Raw genomic sequence first — 20,458 nt, 5'->3', positions numbered from 1 at the left:
CACCACCCTGGAGGACAGAGGACACCTGCTGCAGGAGGATGGTGGCGGACCTGCCACAGGGCCTGGGCAGGGCATTGAGCCTGGACACCTGCCTTCACCCCCGGGGCTCCTGTGCAGCAGCTGGCCCCTCCTCAGAGGGCAGTGGGTTGACCCCTGTGGAGTCCCAGAGGGGCTAGCTGGCAGAGGAAGGTCCCCTGAAGGATCCTGCACATAATGGGTTGGTTGTGTCCCCCTAGAAGGAAGTGTTGATGTCTGGCCTGGCCCAGGAGCACATCCTTCTCTGGAAACAGGGTCTTTGCAGATGTGATCATGATGGAAGTTAGGATGAGGTCACGTGACGGAGGGGGAGCCACGGAGCACGAGGAAGGTGGCCTCCTGCAGAAGCCAGGGGACAGGCCACAGGGGCAACCACGGCAGGCCAGGGCCCTGCCTCCTGGCCTCAGCTTTCTCATCTGTGAGCTGGGCCTGCTGGTCACCCCATATCAGAGGGTCCTGGTCCACGGCCCACCATGACTTTCAGAGCCCCCCTCACCCGACCCTGCACTCTGGCTTCCTGCTGACCCGCGACAGACCTCCTGGCCTCCTCCTCTGCTGGAGCACACTGCTCTTCTTCTGCTGCCCCCTGCTCCCCGCATCCTGGCCTTGGCTTCCTCTTCCAGGGACCCCTGCCCTGATGCCCTGTGGCCAGGTCCATCTACCCTGCCCTGATGCCCTGTGGCCAGGTCCTCCCACCCTGCACATACTCACTGCTGCTCCTTGGGCCGGGCTGTTTGCCTGGTGGCTGGTCCACCTCCTGGGGAACAGGACCTGGTCTGTCATGAGTGAGGAAGGAGCTGGGAGGGCCTGAGGCTGGAGCAGGGGCCTCTGGCTCCCGGGGGACAGCCAGCACAGGTTCACTGTCCCGGCCCCAGGCAGAGTGGTCAGGGGCTGAGGGATGTTAAATGGGCTGATGACCGCCAGACAGTGACAGGGAGGGGGCCAACCGGCCTGGAAAAGCCCAGGGTCAGACCAGCCTGGCCTGTCACCCCTGACCAGCAGTACGGTGGCCCTGCCTAGCTCCCCCTGCTGTGGCACTCCTCCTGGGAAGGCCACTGTCTGGGGCTATGGCTTTCCATGAGGTAGAGACCACACTACAAGTGTCCGTTTGCAGGTCATCTATATTGTTACTTGAATGCACATCCCAACGGCTGACAGGAAACGACCTATTAGGTCTCACAGAGTCCGGCCCCTGGGGGCCAAAGCCACACTGATGCCCCTGGGCCAGGACGGGGCTCTCTGAGGGCGCGGGCTCCAGGTCTCCCCAGGCTCTGGGTCTGGGCCTTGGGGAGGCCAGCTCACACCTCAGGCCCTCTGGCTCTCGGGCAGTGCCGTTCCTGGGGTCAATAGCTGTCCCTCAGGAAAAGGGTCCTGTGGTCCAGTAAGTTCAGGAAAAACATGGCTTCACAAGGTTGAGCAGGACTCCCGGAGCCCTACAGGCGGAGCGCGCAGCACTTCCCAAAGGTATTGGACCACAACACCCTCTTCCCCTGGAGCGCCGGCGGTGGGCATCCTGCGGGCACCCTCCGGAAAGTGCTGCCCGAAGCTATCGATGACCGTTAATGGCAATGCCACCTGCACTGCGGGGCTTGGGGGAAGTCGCTGGGCATCGTGCTGTGGCGTGGTGGGCACCGCCCAGCCCTCAACAGTCATGACGGTGAGAGGACGAGACCGTGCCAGTCCTGCTGCCGTGACTGTTCCCACCTGTGTCCCCCGAGTGGCGGCCAAGCAGGGCCACCGCAAGGCAGGCCCCGGCCGCCTGGAGAGGGCATCTGAGTCCAGGAAAAGGGGCCAGAGGCATGGCACTGAGAACATGCCAGTCACGGGGCCAGCCTGAGACTGCTAGCTCCAACCAGGAGGGGACGTGGAGGAGAGGCAGCCGTGACCGGGGCCACCTGCTTCCCTGCATACCCACCCTGCCTCCTGCCACTCTCCCGGCCACCCCACGCCCCAGGCCGTGGGCAGGCTGGCAAGCAGGTGGGTCACCAGACAGAGATGAGCATCTGGCAGGTGTTGGAGGACATCCAGACCAGCTCCACCAGGCGGAACTGGAAGTAGCCGATGACGAAGCCCGAGAGGACATCCGTGATGTGGTGGCGTCCGATCATCACACGGGACAGGCCCACACAGAAGGCCCAGAGCACCAGCAGGACTCGCAGGGGCACTGCCAGCACCAGGTGGCTGAGGAAGAACTTGGACACCATGGCGGCACGGCTGGCGTGCCCGGCGGGGAAGGCGTAGATGTCCATGGTGAGGTAGTCCAGCAGGCTGGGGCTCGTATCAAATGGGCCGCGCCGCTTGATGAGCTTCTGCACCCCGGCCACTGTCATGATGTCCAGGAGCAGAGCTGTGGGTGAGAGAAGGAGGCCCTGGGTAGTCGGTGCCACCAACTGGGCCAAGCTCCGGCTCCCAGCCCATCCAGCCTCACCTCCCCTTTGATCACCTCCCTCAGCCACACTGACTTCCAGGCAGGTTCCTGCCTAGGACCTTTGCACTCACTGCCCCACCACCTGGAGTGTTCTTCTTTCTGACATCTGTTTCCTTCTATGTCTGCCTGCAGAAGCCCCCATCACAACCCCCTGCCCTGCTTCATTTTCCTTACAGCATTTCTCACCACCTGACTACTTTGCATTTTCTAATTTTTTCCTTTCTCTTCTCTCCCCCACCCACCACTACCACTCACTAACACCCTGAGGGCGGGGGCCCATTTTGCTCTTGAGGCCTTCAGCAAAGGTGTCAGAGGACAGAAGTGTGGGCAGCTGGTGAGCAGCCACGGACCTGGAGGGCTCCCGTGCAGAGATGCGGGCCCTGAAAGGACCTCTCCAAAGCTTTCCCCAGCTCTGACAGCGTGGCACGGCTACCCTCATTTTTAAAAAGTTAAAGGGACACTCAGGTCTTGTGCCATTAACCACGCTAGAGAGCACAGTTCAGTGACATTTTGTGTGTTCACAAAGTCTGCCACCAGACCAGCCAGCTACTTCCAGAACCTCCCGTCGCCCCAGCAAGAAACCCTTAAAACAGAGGCCCTAAGGAGGTCCGAAGGCGTCAGGCCCAGCCCCGCCTCCAGCCCCGCCCCGCCTCCAGCCCCGCCCCGCCTCCAGCCCCGCCCCGCCTCCAGCCCCGCCCCGCCTCCAGCCCCGCCCCTTTCGGCTCCGCCCAGCCCAGCCCCGCCCCCGCCCCCAGCCCCGCCTGCCGCCGGCTCTCCGTCCAGGAGGAGCCTCTCCTGGACTCCTCCCACAGGGGGGCTGCTGTGCTTGGCTCCCCCCACCGTGACGTTTCCTGGGTTCACCCACCCACGTGGTAGCTCACATGGGCACGTCATCCTCTGTGTGGCTGAACGGTGATCCACCGGGTGGCTATGCCACCGATCGTCACCTGGCAGTGGACACTGGTTTGTTTCCACTTGGCCGCTGTGGACAGTGCTCCCGTGGACTCTGTGCGCGAGCACCTGTGTGGGGGGGGTCTCTGTTCTCGGTTCCTTGGGGTGTGCATTTAGGACTGGGACAGTTGGGTGACAGGGTGACTCTGTGGCTTTTCAAGACACCCAAACTGCTCTCCACTATGGCAGCCGTCCCCACTCTGCAGTGGGTGAGGCGGGGCCTGGCAGTGTGGAGCATTCATACTTGTTGCTCCTCCTCTCTGGAATGTTCTGCCCCTTTCCAACCCTCTGACTCACCAGCATACTTCTGGCCTCAGCCTCAATGTCACCACCTCAGGAGGCCTGTGCTGGCCTCGCAGGGGGGACAGGCCCTGAAGTGTGCACACTCCATGCCCTGTGTCACCAAGGACCCCGCAGTGGTGAGTGGATGGTGCCTCTGCCACACCTCCCCCTGCACCATTGGCTCATGAAGGCTGGGGCCATGTCTGATTGTTCTCAGGTTTGTCCCCTGACCTAATAGAGCAGCAGTCACCAAATGCTGGGTGACTCACTGGCCTGAGACTCTTAGCCAGAGGGTGGGCTCATCCCCCATTTTGGAAGCATTGGAAAGGCCCGGGTCTCCATCATGTCTCTGCTGCCACCCTCCTGTGTGGGGCTGCTCTGCCTCTCTATGTAGTTAGATGAAGGCCCGTGCCTGGGCGGCAGTTTCACCCAGCTGGTCACAGTGGCATGGACAGCCACCATGAGGGCTTTGGGCAAACAGTTCCCACCCTCACAAAGGCCCTCTGTGGTTGCAGGTGGCATTGGCAGGCCAGGACACACCTCCGGGGCAGCTGCAGAGTCACCGGGGGAACCTACACCTCTGGCCCTTATGTTTCCCTGGCATCAGTGACCTAGGAGAACCCATGGGGTCACAGCACCTGTAAGCCCTTCTTTGGGGACAGGGAAGACAACCCCAGAAGCAGGTGCAGTGCTGTGTGTCCCTATTTGGGTCACCTAATTCCCTCACCTGTGAGATGGAGATGGTGGTCACCTCCTCCCCAGCAAACCAGGCCGAGTGTTTCCTCTCAAGGCCTCCCCCCACCCCTCGCCCAAGGGCAGCTCAGGTCGGGGATTGTGACTCCAGGTCAAGGTGGCCTGGCTGGAGCCTTCCTGGAACACAGTGCCATGCGTCAGAGCTGCTGGGTCTCAGCAGCTGCCCAAAGAAATGAGAAGAGACAGTGGCTGCTGGTCACAGTGGACACTTCCACAGTTAGAGCTGAAGGCCCCTGGGATCCTGCCACTCAGAGGAGCCCTGTCCAGACCCTCCTCCCCTTGTGTGGAGTGTAGATGTGGTGAAAGCATCAGCATGCTCACATGCAGCTCCAAGCCCGGCTTTTGAAAGTTTTGCCATGCCAATGTCCCCACTTCCACCGCTAAAAGTGTGAGGCCCTGGCTGTCCACACTGCCCCTTGGTCACCGGGGACTTCTCAGCCTTCCACTGTCCCCTGGCAGGGCTGCTGCTCAAAGTCCAGCCTCAGCTTGGGGTTTGAATTGTGGCTAGCCAGCCCAGGTGCTGCTGACCCAGGCCAGGATTTGGAGCCATCTGGAGTCTGGGGGCGGTCCCAGTCCTAGAGGAGAGAAGGACTGGGGACAGCCAGATTTCCAGCAAGGGGAAGCCGGAGGGAGGCAGCTGCAAATGACCCCTGGCCCACTGGGTGACCTCAGCCTAGTGGGACAGCAGGGAAGGCCAGGCCAGGAGGACCTCTGCAGCCCTGTGAGGCCCTCCCTCACCTGCAAGACCCCAAGAATGACCTGGGGGACAGTCTCCCCCACTAGGGGAATGACAGTGAAGTGACATGGGGAGGGGGTTAGATGAGCCACAGGTGAGTTTTGAGTCCTATCTCCTACTAAGAACCAGGCCCTCCGTCTTCCCACGGACATAGGCCATCATGGGACAAAACGAGCTAATGGTGAACAGGAAGCAGGTGGCAAACCTGTGTGGGGACCTCATATGTCCTTCCTAAGGCCAGGTCTGGCCTGCCCTGGGGCCTGGGGGGCCTGAGGCAGGTGCATGGATGAAAGAGTTGTCTTCCCTGAGGTCCCAGCAGGTCAAGTGATGGGGCCACAGTGATGAGGCAAGGGCCTCCCAGGTTTTGGTGCCAGGGAATGGCCAGGGTCTAGGTGCTGAGACTCTGGGGGAAGTTAATGTGCACCAGACTAGAATCAGGCCCAAAGTCGATGCCACCAGTCACTAGAAGATCTGGGCATCTGCCCTGTTGGTGACCAGGTGGATCAGGTGAAAACCAGGACTGGAACTGCCCAGTGTAAAGCCCGCCTCCCCAGCAGAGGTGCCCCGTGGAGAGCTGCTGGGTTCAGGAGGGACGGTCACCTGTCTCCAAATAAAAAAACAAAAAGGCTGGGGATGTGGTTCAGTGGTGGAGCACCCCTGTTCAATCTCTAGTACCTCCCCCCAAAAAATACCCAGAACATGAAGCAGAGGAAAATGGTATCTGCTTCTGACCCTCCTTTGCCTGCTGGGGACACCTCAGAGGTTGCCCGTGTCCCCTGGTTTGAGAAATCCCATGTCTGGGCCTTTGGGAAGCTGCTGATTCATCTGGCAGGAGGCATCTCTGAGGGTTATCAGGCCCAGCCCACCATCCAGTTGGCCCAGCCCATCCTGGGCCTGGTTCCGTCACTCACCTGACCCCCAGTTCTTGGCCATCACTGTTTTGGGGGGTCCAGGCATATGCCAGGCCCAGGGCTGGTGGGCCAGTCTGGCAGGGCCCTGCAGCCGAGGGGGAGGTGGGCAGCTCCCGAGTGCTTACCCAGAGAGTGATGTTATTTCGGGGCTGGCGGGCAGTGACCTTTCCCACCTGGTTTTGAGGGTTGTAAATAGAAGCGGTGTCCACTGGACAGGATGGCTTTCCTCCAGAGCCCACAGCCTCCCTGGCCTCCCACCCCATCCCCCGCCGTGCTCCATCCAGCTCCCCCTGCAGGGCCTCTCCCCTCCTCCCGCGTGGCCTCTCCCCTCCTCCCATGTGGCCAGCCCACAGTGAGACTGCGGAGATGCCAACACCCTCAGAGTATAATCTGGCACCCAGAAATAGAAGCAAATGACGCTACCTCCCAAGATTGTGCGAATTCCACACAGAAAGGTTTGCTGACTTACACCCTGTCCTTGGCTTAGAGGGAGCAAAGAGACCCCCGTGGTAGAAAAGGTCCACCTGGTGGGAGGCTCAGGGTGAAGGTCAGGAAGGCTGGCAGTCACTTAACCACTCTTCCTGTGTGATTCCGGCAGCTCACTTAACCTCTCTGGGCCTCCGTTTTTGTGATCAACCAGGGTGGTGGCTGTGCACTTGGGCTTCAGAATCAAAGATCAGTGTCAGAGTCACCTACTTGCGAATTTTTTGCATGACCTTGGCACATGCATCCCTCTGAGTCTCCCTTCCCTCACTGACACCTGGGGATCAGCTCAGAGGCTGCTCTGAGGGCCTCACAGAGTCAAGGATAATAAATGGATGTCACCTGTGACCACAGCAGAGGACCACAGGGCCTCTCATGACGTCCACCCAACATCTCCACCCTCAGCGCCTTGCTCCTCCCTGCTCCCCTGGAGCTCCTCCCATTCCCAAGGCCCTGCTGTCCCGGGGGCTGCCAGCCCCCAGAGCGGGATGAGAACCTCTCTCATGTCCTCCTTCCCCACTCCGAGGTCCTTGGGGCCTGGGGTGGTCAGGGATCCCGGGCCCGGCAGGAGCCCAAGCTTCCCCAGAGAGGAGCTGCTGGGGTTTGCAAGCCGTGCCTCTGGGGCCTTGGAAGTCAGAGCACCACTTGTGTGCTGATGGCGGGGCACTGGGGACCACCGGGGCGGAGGACAGTGTGTGGTGGCTTTTGGGTTTGGTGTGCTGTCCCCTTGGGGGTGTGCTGGGACAAGCTGCTCAGCCACAGGGCTCTGGGAAATCAGGGCTGGGGAGGGGGAGGGAAGCTGGGGGCCCTGGGGGCACTGTGACCCTCAGGAGCAGGACAGGGCTTCTGGGGGCTCCTGGTTGGCTGGTGGGGGGACAGGTCTGTGGACCAATGTCCCTTGCTGGCCAGGAGGGGTCCTGGTGCTTCTGGCCTGGGGGGTCAACCCTGCCTCTTAGAGACAAATCCAGGCCTGCATGGCTGGGGTGAGCGCAAGTTGGTCTCGGCTTCCTAAAGGGCATTTAGCTTCAGAATCAGAAGTCTTCACACCACATGTCCCTTGGACAGTCCCCTTTGGCTCCCTGGAAGATCCTTAAGGATGTGCAGGGGCACTCCTGGTTGGGATGTCCACGGCAGCATTATTTATGACGCTGAGAACCATGAAATGACCCAGTGCCCTTCAGGGGGAGACAGACGGGACCAGCTGTGGCCGTCTAGACAACAGGACGCTTGGCACACCGTGTGGATGTGGCTGATGTCCATTCATCACCACTGAAGGAGGGCGGCGGGTGAGCGGAGTGCAAGAAGCAGATCAGAAAACAGCAGCTGCACCAGCCGTGAGTGTGCCTGCAGGGGTGAGTGTGCCTGCAGGGTGAGTGTGCCTGTGGGGGGGTGAGTGTGCCTGCAGAGTGAGTGTGCCTGCAGGGTGAGTGTGCCTGCAGGGGTGAGTGTGCCTGAAGGGGTGAGTGTGCCTGCAGGGTGAGTGTGCCTGAAGGGGTGAGTGTGCCTGCAGGGTGAGTGTGCCTGCAGGGTGAGTGTGCCTGTGGGGGGGTAAGTGTGCCTGCAGGGGTGAGTGTGCCTGCAGGGTGAGTGTGCCTGCAGGGTGAGTGTGCCTGCAGGGTGAGTGTGCCTGTGGGGGGGTGAGTGTGCCTGCAGGGTGAGTGTGCCTGCAGGGGTGAGTGTGCCTGCAGGGTGAGTGTGCCTGTGGGGGGGTGAGTGTGCCTGTGGGGGGGTGAGTGTGCCTGCAGAGTGAGTGTGCCTGCAGGGTGAGTGTGCCTGCAGGGTGAGTGTGCCTGAAGGGGTGAGTGTGCCTGCAGGGTGAGTGTGCCTGTGGGGGGGTGAGTGTGCCTGCAGAGTGAGTGTGCCTGCAGAGTGAGTGTGCCTGCAGGGTGAGTGTGCCTGCAGGGTGAGTGTGCCTGAAGGGGTGAGTGTGCCTGTGGGGGGGTAAGTGTGCCTGCAGGGGTGAGTGTGCCTGCAGGGTGAGTGTGCCTGCAGGGTGAGTGTGCCTGTGGGGGGGTGAGTGTGCCTGCAGAGTGAGTGTGCCTGCAGAGTGAGTGTGCCTGCAGGGTGAGTGTGCCTGAAGGGGTGAGTGTGCCTGCAGGGTGAGTGTGCCTGTGGGGGGGTAAGTGTGCCTGCAGGGGTGAGTGTGCCTGCAGGGTGAGTGTGCCTGTGGGGGGGTGAGTGTGCCTGCAGGGTGAGTGTGCCTGCAGGGTGAGTGTGCCTGCAGGGTGAGTGTGCCTGGGGGGGTAAGTGTGCCTGGGGGGGGTGAGTGTGCCTGCAGGGTGAGTGTGCCTGGGGGGGTAAGTGTGCCTGGGGGGGGTGAGTGTGCCTGCAGGGGAGCCAGAAGGGGCCTGCGGCAGGTCCCCTGCGCTCGCTCTTCACTGGGCAGGAGGACTAAGGGTGACTTTGTTGTTGTTTTTTTTTGTAATCATGCACTAATTCTCTCTTATAATGAATATGTATCCTTCCACACATTCTTAAAAGTTATTTCTGCAAAAGGACAACTACCGTAGGATTCCACTCACACGAGGGACCTAGAGGATTTGAATTCATAGTGGCAAGTAGCATGGGGGCTGCCAGGGGCTGGGGGGCAGTGAAGAGCTGACATTTCAGGGCACAGAGCTTCGGTTTTGCAAGGTGAGAAGGTTCTGGAGATGGATGGCGGCAGTGGCCACACAGTGACGCACATGTTTAATGCCAATGAACTTAGGAGCGGCTGAAAGGGTACATTTAAACACACACTCTCTGTCTCTCTCTCTCTCTCTCTCTCTCTCTGTCTGTCTCTCTCTGTCTCTGTCTCTCTGTCTCTCTCTCTCTCTCTCTCTCTCTCACACACACACACACACACACACACACAGAGTTATTTGTAAGCATCAGGGCAGCCCTGCAGAAGGACACGGGCCCTGGGGAGCACTGGGTGAGCAGAGAGGTTGGTGAAGGGAATTGGGGAGGCAGGAAATGTGCCAGTTTTTAGCGTTGGGACTCTGCTTGGTTGGTGTGAGAAGCGCGTGTGTGTGTGTGTGTGTGTGTGCGCGCGCGCGCATGTGCACACATGTAGCCTCTCCTGCCCAGGCACCTGCCTCCTGAGTCAGCTGAGCCCCTGGAGGCCAGGGCACTGGGAGGTCCTGGCTTGTCTTCTGCTCCCCGGCCTCAGTGACTTTGAGCAAGTGTGTGCCCTCAGGGGGTTTACTCTCTCCCCTGAGGACTCCGCATGCCAAGCTAGCTCTAAAGGCGACTGTGCCAAGGACATGGGCATCGTCAGTGTGGCGTCCCTGCACGGCCTCCTCCACAGCAGAGTACCAAGCGCTGCTGGCCTGAGTCTCAAAAATGGACTGTGCAGACCCGGCCGCACCTCTGCACAGTGAGCTGGTTCCTTTCTATGGCATCCAAATCCAGGGTGGCTGCCATGGCTGTGTATGTAGGACCTGGTCAGGGGTGGCCAAAGACCTGGGGGACCCATGGTCACACTGAGCCCCACTGAGACAAGAAGCAAAGCTGGGGACGAGAGGGGAGATTTTACCTCCTGGAGCTGGAGCGAATCTGACATGGGATCAGCCTGAATCTCTCAGTAAGGGACACGTCACAGGAGCCTCGTGGATGGGTTATCACCTAAGTTGTCCCCAAGAGCAAGAGCTGGTGGGCAGGGGAAGGGAGAGCTGGAGGGTCGGCCAAGGGGGCCTGGGTGGGGTGGGTGCTTCAGGATGGCTGGGGAAGGTACACGAGGCTCAGGGAGCCAGTTCCCTGCGACGGCACAGACCGGTGGCTGGGACGAGGATTCTAGATGGGAGCATGCAGCTTAGCAGGTGTCTCCCTGAGAGCAAAGGCCAAGCTGGCCGAAGAGCAGGAAAGACAAAGGCCAGCTGCAGCAGAGCTCCTTCCTGGGGGCAGGGGTCAGGGGCAGCTCCCTTTGTCCAAGCTCCATCCCTGTGGAAGAGTGGGAATGGGGTCCCTGGTGCCAGTCCTCGCAGCAGGACCCAGGGAAGCCAGAGGTTGGGAGGAGCAGAGTGACCCACAGCCAGGAGAGGTCCTGCTGAGTGGGGCCACAGCTTGCAGAGAGGCCACCACAGCCTTAGACAGAAAGCACGTCTGCAAGGCTGTCCACCCTGCGACTGTCTGCCCGACCTGGGACTGATGCCGTCGTTATCAATCTTTGCCACGGAGCAAGCCTTCATGTTGCAAAACGCCTGATGTAATCCTCCTGGGTCTGGTCTGGATGGAGCTCCCTCTGCTCCACCTCCTTGAAGACACCCCAGATCACCGTGGCGCGTCCCCACCGCAGAGCACTACTACTCCAGAAGAAGCACCGTGCTCGGGAAGGCCTGGTGGGGCGTCATGAGGCTGACCCCAGTGCTGCTTGAATTACCTCTCGCGGCAAGAGTGAATCACGAGAGGGTGCTCGGCTCCACTAGGGAACCCCAACCCAGCCTCAGTGAGAGGAGGGTTCTGTGAGAAAAATTAGATCAAGTGTTGGCGAGGGTGTGGGGAACCTGGAGCCCCTGGAACGCAAGACAGGACTGCCACCAAGGAAAATGGCCCCGGGTCTCCAAACAGCTGCGTAGAATCACCATTGGATTCAGCAGTTCCACTGTGAGTTCACAGCAGGAAGAGATGAAGGGACAGCAGGACTCAGGGCAGCCTCAGGCACAATCGCCACAGGGCGACAGACTCACCCACAAGCCGAGATCCAGCATCACACAGACTACTCTTCAGCCACAAAAGGGAAGGCAACTCTGACCTGTGCTATCACGTAGATGAACCCTGGGGACATTACGTGACATAGCCAGTTACGGGAGGACAAATACTATGGGGTCCACCTACAATAGGTCCCTAGAGCCAAATGCATAGGGACAGAAAGCTGCCTCGTGTTGGCCGCTGGGTGTAGGGGAGAGGGAGCAAATGGGGGTTAGTTTTATTGATGAACATGTTCTGGAGGTGGACGGTGGTGACAGTTGCATGGCACTGAGCTTAATGCCACTGAGCCGCACACAAAAATTATTGAAATAACTTGTATGTTCATCTAGATCAAAGCCAGGTCCTCATGCGTGCCAAAGCATGTACTCTACCATGGAGCTGCACCCCACCCCAACACACATGTATCACCCTAACAAAGAATGACCTATACAAATGGACTGTTTTCATATTCAGGAAAATTTTGACAGGAGGCACACACCTGTAAACCCAGCAGCTCAGGAGGCTGAGGCAGGAGGATTGCGAGTTCAAAGCCAGTCTCAGCAATTTAGGGAGACTCTGTTTCAACATAAAAAAATAAAAAGGGCTGGGGATGTGGCTCGTGGTTAAGCACTGTTGGGTGTTCAATCCCCAGGACCAAAAAAACCAAACCCACACACTTTAATAAAGGATTCAGATCATGGCAACAAGACACAAGGGCATTGCCCACCCCAGAAGAGGCCCATAAGGAAGGAGGACAAGGTTGGTGAACCGGGATGGGTTGGTTACCTGTCACCTAACTCCCTTGGGTTCATCAAGCTGGGGCTACAGGGGAGGGATAAGAGGGAGCATGGGGTCATTTTACTGGCACTTCAAGCCTGGAGAGGACCTGGCAGGAGGTGGCCTGGGCCTTCTGATAATGACGGTGTCAACACTGCTGCTGCTGCTGATAACAACAATCGTAGTTACACAAGCGTCACCCGGCATTAGTACATGCCAAACACTGTGTGATTCTTCAGTGAAGACTCCCAACAACCCACTTAACAGATGAGGAAACTGAGGCTTCAAGAGGTGAAGTCCTTGCCTGAGCCCACAGCAAGGCTGGGATTTGTACCCAGGTCTGGTTGAGGTCACTTTTTTTTTTTTTTTAATCTTTATTTTCATGTGGTGCTGAGGATCGAACCCAGGGCCTTGCACATGCCAGGCCAGCCCTCCACCACTGAGCCCCAGCCCCAGCCCCTGAGTCTACTTTTTCCAGCTGCTAAGACTGCTTCTGGCCTGGCAAGTTGGAGCCATGGCAGAGGGCACTGCGGAGGGAGGGAGACAGGGGGAGGGGGAGGGCAAGGGACCACTGCTGCGAGGTGTACAGAGCCAAGGACAGGGATTCTCTGGCCTAGCTGGCACCCTTCCTGGGCCCCAGGAAGAGACTGCCCAGGAAGTCGGCCATGCTCTGGGGCAGAGGGGGTGGGCAGGGCTGGCCAAGGGCTCCCTCATGCTCCAGGCAACCATGACTTTGGCCTTGTACTTAACCAGCTTCCTTGGAACCCCCAGCACCGCCCTGCGCCCTCATTGCACAGATCCCGAGACACAGCCAGAGTGGGAACCAAGTTTGCACAGAGTACGAGTCAGAGCAGGGACTTGGACAAACCCCGTCTGACCCCAGCGCCCGAGCGCCAGGATTGGAAGTTACCCCAGCCCCTCCAAAGACTAAATGGCAATGGGTGCCTGCAGTTCCTGCTCAGGGGACAGCCAGCTTTCCCAAGGTAGAGAAGGGGGTCCACAGTCCTCCTGGGGGGTCAGGGCAGAGCTGCAGGGCGAGAGCCTACTGTTGGCATTGGAGGCAGTGTTTCCCCACCAAGCTGCTTCCTGGGGCCCCAGACCCACCCTGCCTGCTCCACCTGGCCAGTGAGGCTGCTCTGTGGCAGGTCCTCATCTGTGATGGTCTTGGCACCTGGACACACAGACAGAAAACCTCCTCCCAGACCAGCTCAGGCAGCAGTGGAGTGAGCCTAAGGGTGACACATCTGCGCCTCAGGCCACGGTGAGGAGAAGGTGTGGCTTGCAGCCTGGAGGCCTTGGATCTGGTTCCTGGACCTATCCCTCACAGCTGTGAGGGTGGGCAGGTCACTTGGTCCTCCTGAGCCCAGTCTACTCATCTGTAAAATGGACATATTGACATTGCCCTCGAAGATCATCGAGGAGGCTTTTTGCAATCTAAAATCCTAGCTGTTTACAGCAAGTAGTACACAATGAAGCTCAATAAATGATGTCCTTAAAGATTTAAAAAGTGATTGTCACTCAAGAAGGGAGGCATGGCTGGGCATGGTGGCACATACCTGTAATCCCAGCTGCTCAGGAGGCAGAGGCAGGAGGGTTTCGAGTTCCAAGCCAGCCTCAGCAATGGCAAGGCACTAAGAAACTCAGAGAGACCCTGTCTCTAAATAAAATACAAAATAGGGCTGGGGATGGGCTCAGTGGTCAACAGCCCCTGAGTTCAATTTCCAGTACCAAAAAAAAAAGAAGGGGGGCGTCTCCAATCTTGTTCTCTGCCCTGTGGGGCACACACTCCTGGGCCCATAGCAGCTAAGAGCTGCCAGGAGCCAGAAACCTAATCCAACAAGTGAGTTGCAAATTTTTAAGCACTTGGGGCAGGCCTAATTTCTATTTTTTTCTTCCAGTACCAGGGCTTGATCCCGGGGTCTCCTGCACACTAGGCAAGCACTCTATCCCCGAGCAAACCCAGCCTCAGGCGGAGCTTTCGTAAAAGCCGATGCTCGTGTGTGAGGCACAGACTCAAGAGGAGCTACTTTAGGTGGTGAAGCGGGTAGCTGCTAGCACACCCCTGTGGTGAGGAGCCAACCCTTAGCGGAGCACCTACTGTCTGGGGACAGCTGAGACCCTGATTTCTTCCCTGATCCTCACCTGCCCGAAGTTCCCTCACCCTCCTCAGGATGGGGCAAAGTAAAGGTAGAATAATGCCTGCGCCCCTGGCTAGCTGCAGCACCATTACCCTGGGCTCAGGTTCTTCTTATTTTTTAATATTTATTTTTTACTTCTAGGTGGACACAATATGTTTATTTTGCTTATATGTGGTGCTGAGGATCGAACCCAGTGCCTCACGCGTGCTAGGCAAGCGCTCTGCCCCTGAGCCACTGCCCCGGCCCCAGTTTCTTCCTGTTTAAATGCTCAGAGGTCATGGTGCAGGTGCAAAGTGCCGTGTGGTTCACGCACAGCTTGGCATACAGTAAACACTCAGCAAAGCTCAGCACCATCCCCTGTGTCACCACTTGGGGAAGGCAGGCAGGAGCCGATGGGGTCTGGAGCATAGGCCCCGGAGAGCACGTCCCTGTCCCACCTCGGGCACCAGGCAACCTAACTCCAGCACAGTGTTCTCAAGCCACAGCCCTCCATGGCTCTTGTGGGCACCAGAGAAACCTAGAGTGGGAGCAGATTCTGCCTACCAGACTCTGTCCCTCCCTCCCAAGGTCCTAAACCACCTGCAGAGAGCAGAGGCCTGTAGGTCAGGCAGGCCAGGTGCAGATCCCAAGCTGAGACTTGGTCAGACTGCTTTATTTATAGGAGCCTCAGTCTCCTAATCTGTAAAATGGGAATGACAGGGGGCACAAAACTCACGGGACTTTTTTGAGGAGGGTACTAGAGATAGAACCCAGGGGCGCTTAACCACTGAGCCACATGCCCAGCCCTTTTTTATATTTTATTTAGTGACAGGGTCTCATGAGTTGCTTCGGACCTTGCTAAGTTGCTGAGGTGGCTTTGAACACACAATCCTTCTGACTCAGCCTCCTGAGCCCCTGGGATTACAGGTGTGGGCTACTGTGCTTGGCATCTCGAGACTTTTTATTTGGAATAAAATAATAATAATAATGATTTAGTGATAAAAACGAGAGGCTTAGGCAGTGGTGGACACAGCCAGCTCCTCCTCAGGTTTCTGGTTGTTTCTGCCTCCCTCCCCGCATGGCACCCCTGAGCGTCAGGCCCCAGATTCAGTCCCCATAACTCCCTCTGGAATGGAAGTTCTCTGTGGCCCAACTCACACCCCTTTTGGAACCAAGACCCCTGTTACCATGTTGTTTTGCCCGAGAACCCCCACCCCGCCTGTCCCCTGAATGCTGGCCACATGGCAAGGGGTGAGAAAACCCTCACAGGCCTGGCCTGGAGGTGGAGGCCGAGGTTCCCTGAGTGCCCCGGGCATCTGGAGGTGTCGCACGGGGGCGGAGGGGCGCTTGTCTTCCACATGGGTCCCACAAGGCAATAGGCAAGGACAGATGGTACTAACCGAGAGGGGCTGGTGGCAGCCAAGACTTCGGAGACACAAACCAATAACCAGCGGCCCCTGCCCCCCCACTTCAGCCACTCTCCTGGGAAGGAGCAGGTCAGGACTCCAGGAGGCTCTGAGTGGGAGGGACCCCAGGCCCTGTGGGGAGAAGCCTGGCATCTTACAGGCCCCTGAACCCAGCCGGGGTGGGGCTCTGGGGGGCATCACAAGTGCTGCCTGTGTGTGGTCAAGGACAAGGACCCCAGCTGTGGAGGGAGTCGAACAAGGACGCCTGCTGCCCAGGACACCCCGCAGGCCCCTGAGGTCACTGCCCAGCCCCAGCTGCCCCCTGGGCAGCGGTGCCCTTTGTCCAGAACAGGCCCCTGGAGCTTCCCGCTGACCTCTGCCTTCTCTCAGCCCTCACTTTGCGAGGGGCCTCCTCGGTGCGTCAGGCTCTGACTTCCCCAAGCCAGAGGCCTGCCCGTTTCTGGGGCACCCTTCCTACTTTAAACTCATTAGCTCAGTCCAGCTGGCTTCTGAGGCCCTGCTGGTCCTGCGGGGCGGGGCGGGGCGGGGCCGGCGGGCACACTCACCCAGGAGCAGGTTCATGAGCACCTCCTGGCCGGCCAGCGTGCTGCTCTTTACCAGGCAGAGGATGGTACCCCCAATCCAGGGGATGCCGTGGCCGGTGATGCCAATGAGCTTGACCATGGAGCGGGCACTGCCCCACGACGCAGCCCGGCCAGCACATACCCCCAGCCGCTTGGACATGCAGATGTCGATGGCCAGCAGGGAGTTGAAGGCGATGCCCTTGAAGGAGGGGTTCAGCTGCATGCAGTCCTCCTCGGGCAGCTGCTGAGACTGGCGCCGCTCGCGGGCCCCGTCGCCTGCGGGTGGGGGCTGCGCCGAGGGCCCCGAGGCCTTCCTGCCTGAGCTCCGGGGCTCTGGGGTGCCCTTGGGGGGCTGGTTCAGGGACAGGAACTCGGCCCTGTTGAGGACATTGTTGCGGTCCCGGGCTCGGGCCCGGCTCTGGGAAGCTGGCATGGTGACCTCGCTCACCCTGAGCAGGCCGGTGCCAGCCCGGCTCGCACTCCGAGGGCCTTCTCCCCAAAGGCAAGGGCCAGCCCGGCTGCCGCTGCCTGCTTCCCCGCAGCGGCTGTTAAATATAGAGTGGAGGATTGCATGTGGCTGTTTACCTCCGGCTGCCACCAGGCTCCGAGGGGATGTCAGTGCCAGCTGGACAGCCAATGAGCCCACCCATGCCGGGCCAGCGCCAATGGAGCTGCAGGGAGGTGGACGAGTCCACAGCTGCCGCCTGGCTGCCTGGGCCTGGGCTATTTAAATCTGCCAATGGCTTGTCCCTGGGCTCTGGGGCACTCTGGGAAATGTAGTTCTGCTGTCCTGGACTCAGCTGTGGCCTCAGCCTCTGGCCCAGGCAGAGTCGGGTCCTGGTTTAACCCCTGAATTTACCAGGTTCCTCTGAGCCATCCAGACCCCTGGGAGCCAGGCCTGCCTGCCCCCTTGGCCTGGGCAGCGTGGACCTAGTCCCATGGGCTGCAGGTGGAGCCCCGGCCACAGGCCTCTCTGGGCATCAGATGATGGAATTGGTGACATCACTAAGAGCATCATGCTGGGTCCCTGGGGCCAGGCCAGCTCCTCCCCCGTGACAGTATTTCATTAAGGCGGCAGCTGGGTTTTCCTTCCCTCGCTCTCTTTTTAAATCTGTGAATTTGGTGTGGTTGATGGCAATCCAACCGAATGCAGTCTGAGGTCTGATTTCGTGAGATGGAGGGGTAATGGATGGTGGATAACAGGTCTGCCAATGGAGGTTGCCAATGGTACCTGGTACTCTGAGTTTTGCCAAGGACAGGAGAGCCACAGCAGCTGCAGGCAATGCACAGTTACTGAGAGCCGGGCCCCGTGCTCAGAGCTCTGTCCCTGCCTCGGGGAAGCACACACCAGTGGGGTTTTCATGAATGACACAGAAACGGTCACAAGTGTGCAAAGGTGCTGCAGGGCCACAGAACCAGGGCTCTGGGTCTGATCTGGGGGTCAGAGAGGGCTTGGCCCAGGAAGGAAGAGAAGGCGAGAAGCCCTGGGCAGGGGCAAGCTCTCTGCACTGGAAGGACAGAGGCCATCGTGGCTAGCATGTGGGGCGAGGCCGAGAAACTGCCATCCCGAGAGGTCCTGGCTAAAGACTTGGGATATGAGCTGGGCCTCCCCGTGGCTACCTAGGTGACCTCTGGGAAGAGCCCTCTTAGGGCCACCTGGACCTGTGTATGGGGGCTGCCTGGAAGAATCAGAAGCAGACATCCTGGTCTCATCACTCGGGGAGGCCACTGATGACCTGCCTGCCCAGCCCAGATGGAGGCAGAAGGCTGAGATTTCTCTACCAGATATGGAGCCTGCCACAAACCAAGGCCCACCCCACAGTCTCCCAAGGACAGGAAGTGTGTGGGGTAGAGTGAACACTGGCCACAGGGGCTCTGCCACCTGTCAGTTCTGAGACCTCCAACAAGTCACATCACGTCCCTGAGCCTTGGTTTTTCCACCTTTAACATGGACATAATAGTGCCTACCTCTCAGGTCTTTGCAGAGTTCAGTCCCTACCACAGAGTGAGCCTTGGGCTCTGTGGGTTAGAAACTGATTCCATTTGACACACAAGCACAGCCTCCTCTCCCCTCTGAGAGCCCCCTTCAGAAGGACCTGCCCTCATCCCTGATGGGTGAATGAAGCCAGAGCCCAGGAGCCCTCCATGTGAGGTTCCTTGCAAACACCCTGGCTGGGTCCAGCTGGGCTAGTCGAGGCTGGCCTCACTCCTCCTCTTCCTCTTCCAGAGGGTTCCACTCAGATTGGGGCGCTCTGGTGGCAGGGAGGTCCCAGGCTGCGTTCCATCCTGCCCTCTGGTGTGTGCTGTCTCACCCTGCACCCAGAGGGCTGTGCTTTATCACTGACCCGACTTAACCAGTGATACCCCCATGTCACAGACGAGGAAGCCGAGGCTTGGAGGGATAAAGGCAGGAAACCAAAAGTAGGGGGAGTCCAGCTCCTCAGCAGTCCCTGGGCTGGGGAAACCAGGGCCTTTGGACTCAGATCTCTCAGGCCACAGGGATCTGTTTGCTCAGCTATCCACAGGGCACCCACCTTACCCTCCCTGGGCGGGGCCCATGACCCGGGCTGGCCTCCACAGGGGCTAAGAAGTCCAGCCCAGCGGGGGCTATTAATAATACCTAGAGGCTGTGTCAGCATTCGGGCTAGCTGCAGCTGCTAGCAGTTCTGGGAATGCCACGGGGTCTCATTTAGCTTCAGCCCCGCAGTGGTTAAGACACAGGCTCTAAAGAGGGACGGCCCCAGGTTCAAACCACTTCCACTGAATGACCATAGGCAGGTCCTTCCACGCTGCCCAGCCGGTTTCCCCCTCAGAGGGCTGGTGAGGGAGTGATGTGAAGGCTCACTCAGCCCAGAGGAAGCACAGGGGAAGCTGTACTGGCTTCCCCTGTGACCCTGAGACTGCTGCTGTCCTCGGCAAGCTGGGGTGACCCTGGGCAAGTTCTCAGCTGAGAAGCAAGTGCTGTTCCTCAGTCCATAGACTTCCTCACAGTCCACCATCAAGAGTCTTGGAAAGCATTCATTCATTCCTTCAATACTTTCATTGATCTCTTCCTGCAGTCCAGCCAGGGAGAGGCCGGACACGCGGCCCTGACACAATTAGTGATCTGTCGAACGCCACAGTATCACCTGATTTTTTTCTGTGTAAATGTTACTACTTTTTGAAGTACATGCAATAAATACAGACTATCTATGGGCCCCTTCACGCTTTCTGTATCTGGGCACCGCAACAGGGAGCTCAGCTCAGCCCACCAGACCCCACAGGTGTGCCAATGCACTGTTTCACTTAATGGCTTTAACACACAGGGGTGTGTGGGTCAGGATGGCCGTCTTGGAATGGTGTTGAATACAGTAGTCACAGCGTAGAAGCAGCTCATCTGGAGTGTAGCACGAGGCAGCCCACATCACTGCCACATCCCAGAGGGCAGACACGGGGACATCCTGTGGCCATGTGGCCAAGTGGAACACTCCGGACACTGTCGCCTTTCCATTTATGGAGACACTGTACACCAACCAAGCATTATTTTAATAGTCAGAAAAGAATATATGTTAAACAAACTATATCTAAGTGTGAAACAGCTGCATATCCAGCACAGGTGTATTTGTCTATTGAGATAGACAAATACACAAATAGACATTTAAAATAGGATCGTGTTGAACATTCTTTAAAAACTTAGCTCCCGTTTCACCCACCTATGTAAGCCTGGCCACGTCCCCATGACGACCCCTTTATTTTCCTAGGCTGCCTGATAAGCCTGCTGTCACACAGTGGACACCATCTATATAGGCCACTCCTCCATCCTTCGACATTTAGGTTGATCCCATTTTGTGACAACTGTACTCAAAACTGTCCCAGGACAGCCATTCTTATCCACATGTCCCTGTTCATTAAGCAGAATATAAAGAAGGGTTAAAGTGGCAGGTGCCAAGTGAAACAGTGACTTGGGGGCACCCCATGGGGTCTGCTGGGCTGACCTGAGCTCTCGGGTGCAGTGCTTAGAGGGACCTTGGACAGTCCTGGGCAATAAGGTGAAGTCTGGCCTCCCTCTGCCCATCTCAGAGGAGGAAGAGCAGACTCAGGGGTGACATCACCTGTGAGGCCAAGGCCAGAGCTGGGACTTGGGCCGGCCGGTGGCTCTGACTCGGCCTGAGACCTGTCTACACAGCCGTGCAGCCCAGGGCTCTGCACAGCCTTCTGTGCCAGCACTGTGGACTGCTGAGGGTCAGGGTGGGGGCCATGAGGCTTGCCAGAGCCCACAGCTGCTACCAGGGTCCAGATCCAGCCCTCAGCCTAACTCTTCTGGCTCTAACCACTTGTCGGCACTGC

At 58.7% G+C, this 20,458-nt stretch overlaps 1 protein-coding gene across 1 annotated transcript; it reads right to left on the bottom strand.

Moving 5' to 3' along the window:
- Nucleotides 1-1,139: 1,139 nt before the first annotated feature.
- Plpp7 (phospholipid phosphatase 7 (inactive)) lies at nucleotides 1,140-16,871 on the bottom strand. Its single transcript, XM_046452049.2, has 2 exons — nucleotides 16,115-16,871; nucleotides 1,140-2,383 (listed from the first exon to the last, which is right to left on the bottom strand). The coding sequence occupies exons 1-2, from the start codon at nucleotides 16,563-16,565 to the stop codon at nucleotides 2,019-2,021; spliced, it is 816 nt and encodes a 271-aa protein (XP_046308005.1). The 5' UTR covers nucleotides 16,566-16,871; the 3' UTR covers nucleotides 1,140-2,018.
- Between the last annotated feature and the right edge of the window lie 3,587 nt (nucleotides 16,872-20,458).

This window comes from Marmota monax, unplaced genomic scaffold, assembly GCF_021218885.2.
Source record: "Marmota monax isolate L192 unplaced genomic scaffold, Marmota_monax_Labrador192_F-V1.1 WCK01_AAM20220418_F8-fsc00020, whole genome shotgun sequence".
NCBI lineage: Eukaryota > Metazoa > Chordata > Mammalia > Rodentia > Sciuridae > Marmota > Marmota monax.
Note: the sequence above shows the minus strand (reverse complement) of the source record. Positions and strands in the feature narration are given on the sequence as shown.

Coding starts and splice junctions, on each gene's coding strand:
- Plpp7 (XM_046452049.2), bottom strand. CDS start 16,565: ATGCCAGCTTCCCAGAGCCGGGCCCGAGCCCGGGACCGCAACAATGTC. Junction 2,384..16,114: donor GCTCATGAACCTGCTCCTGG/GTGAGTGTGCCC, acceptor TCTCACCCACAG/CTCTGCTCCTGGACATCATG.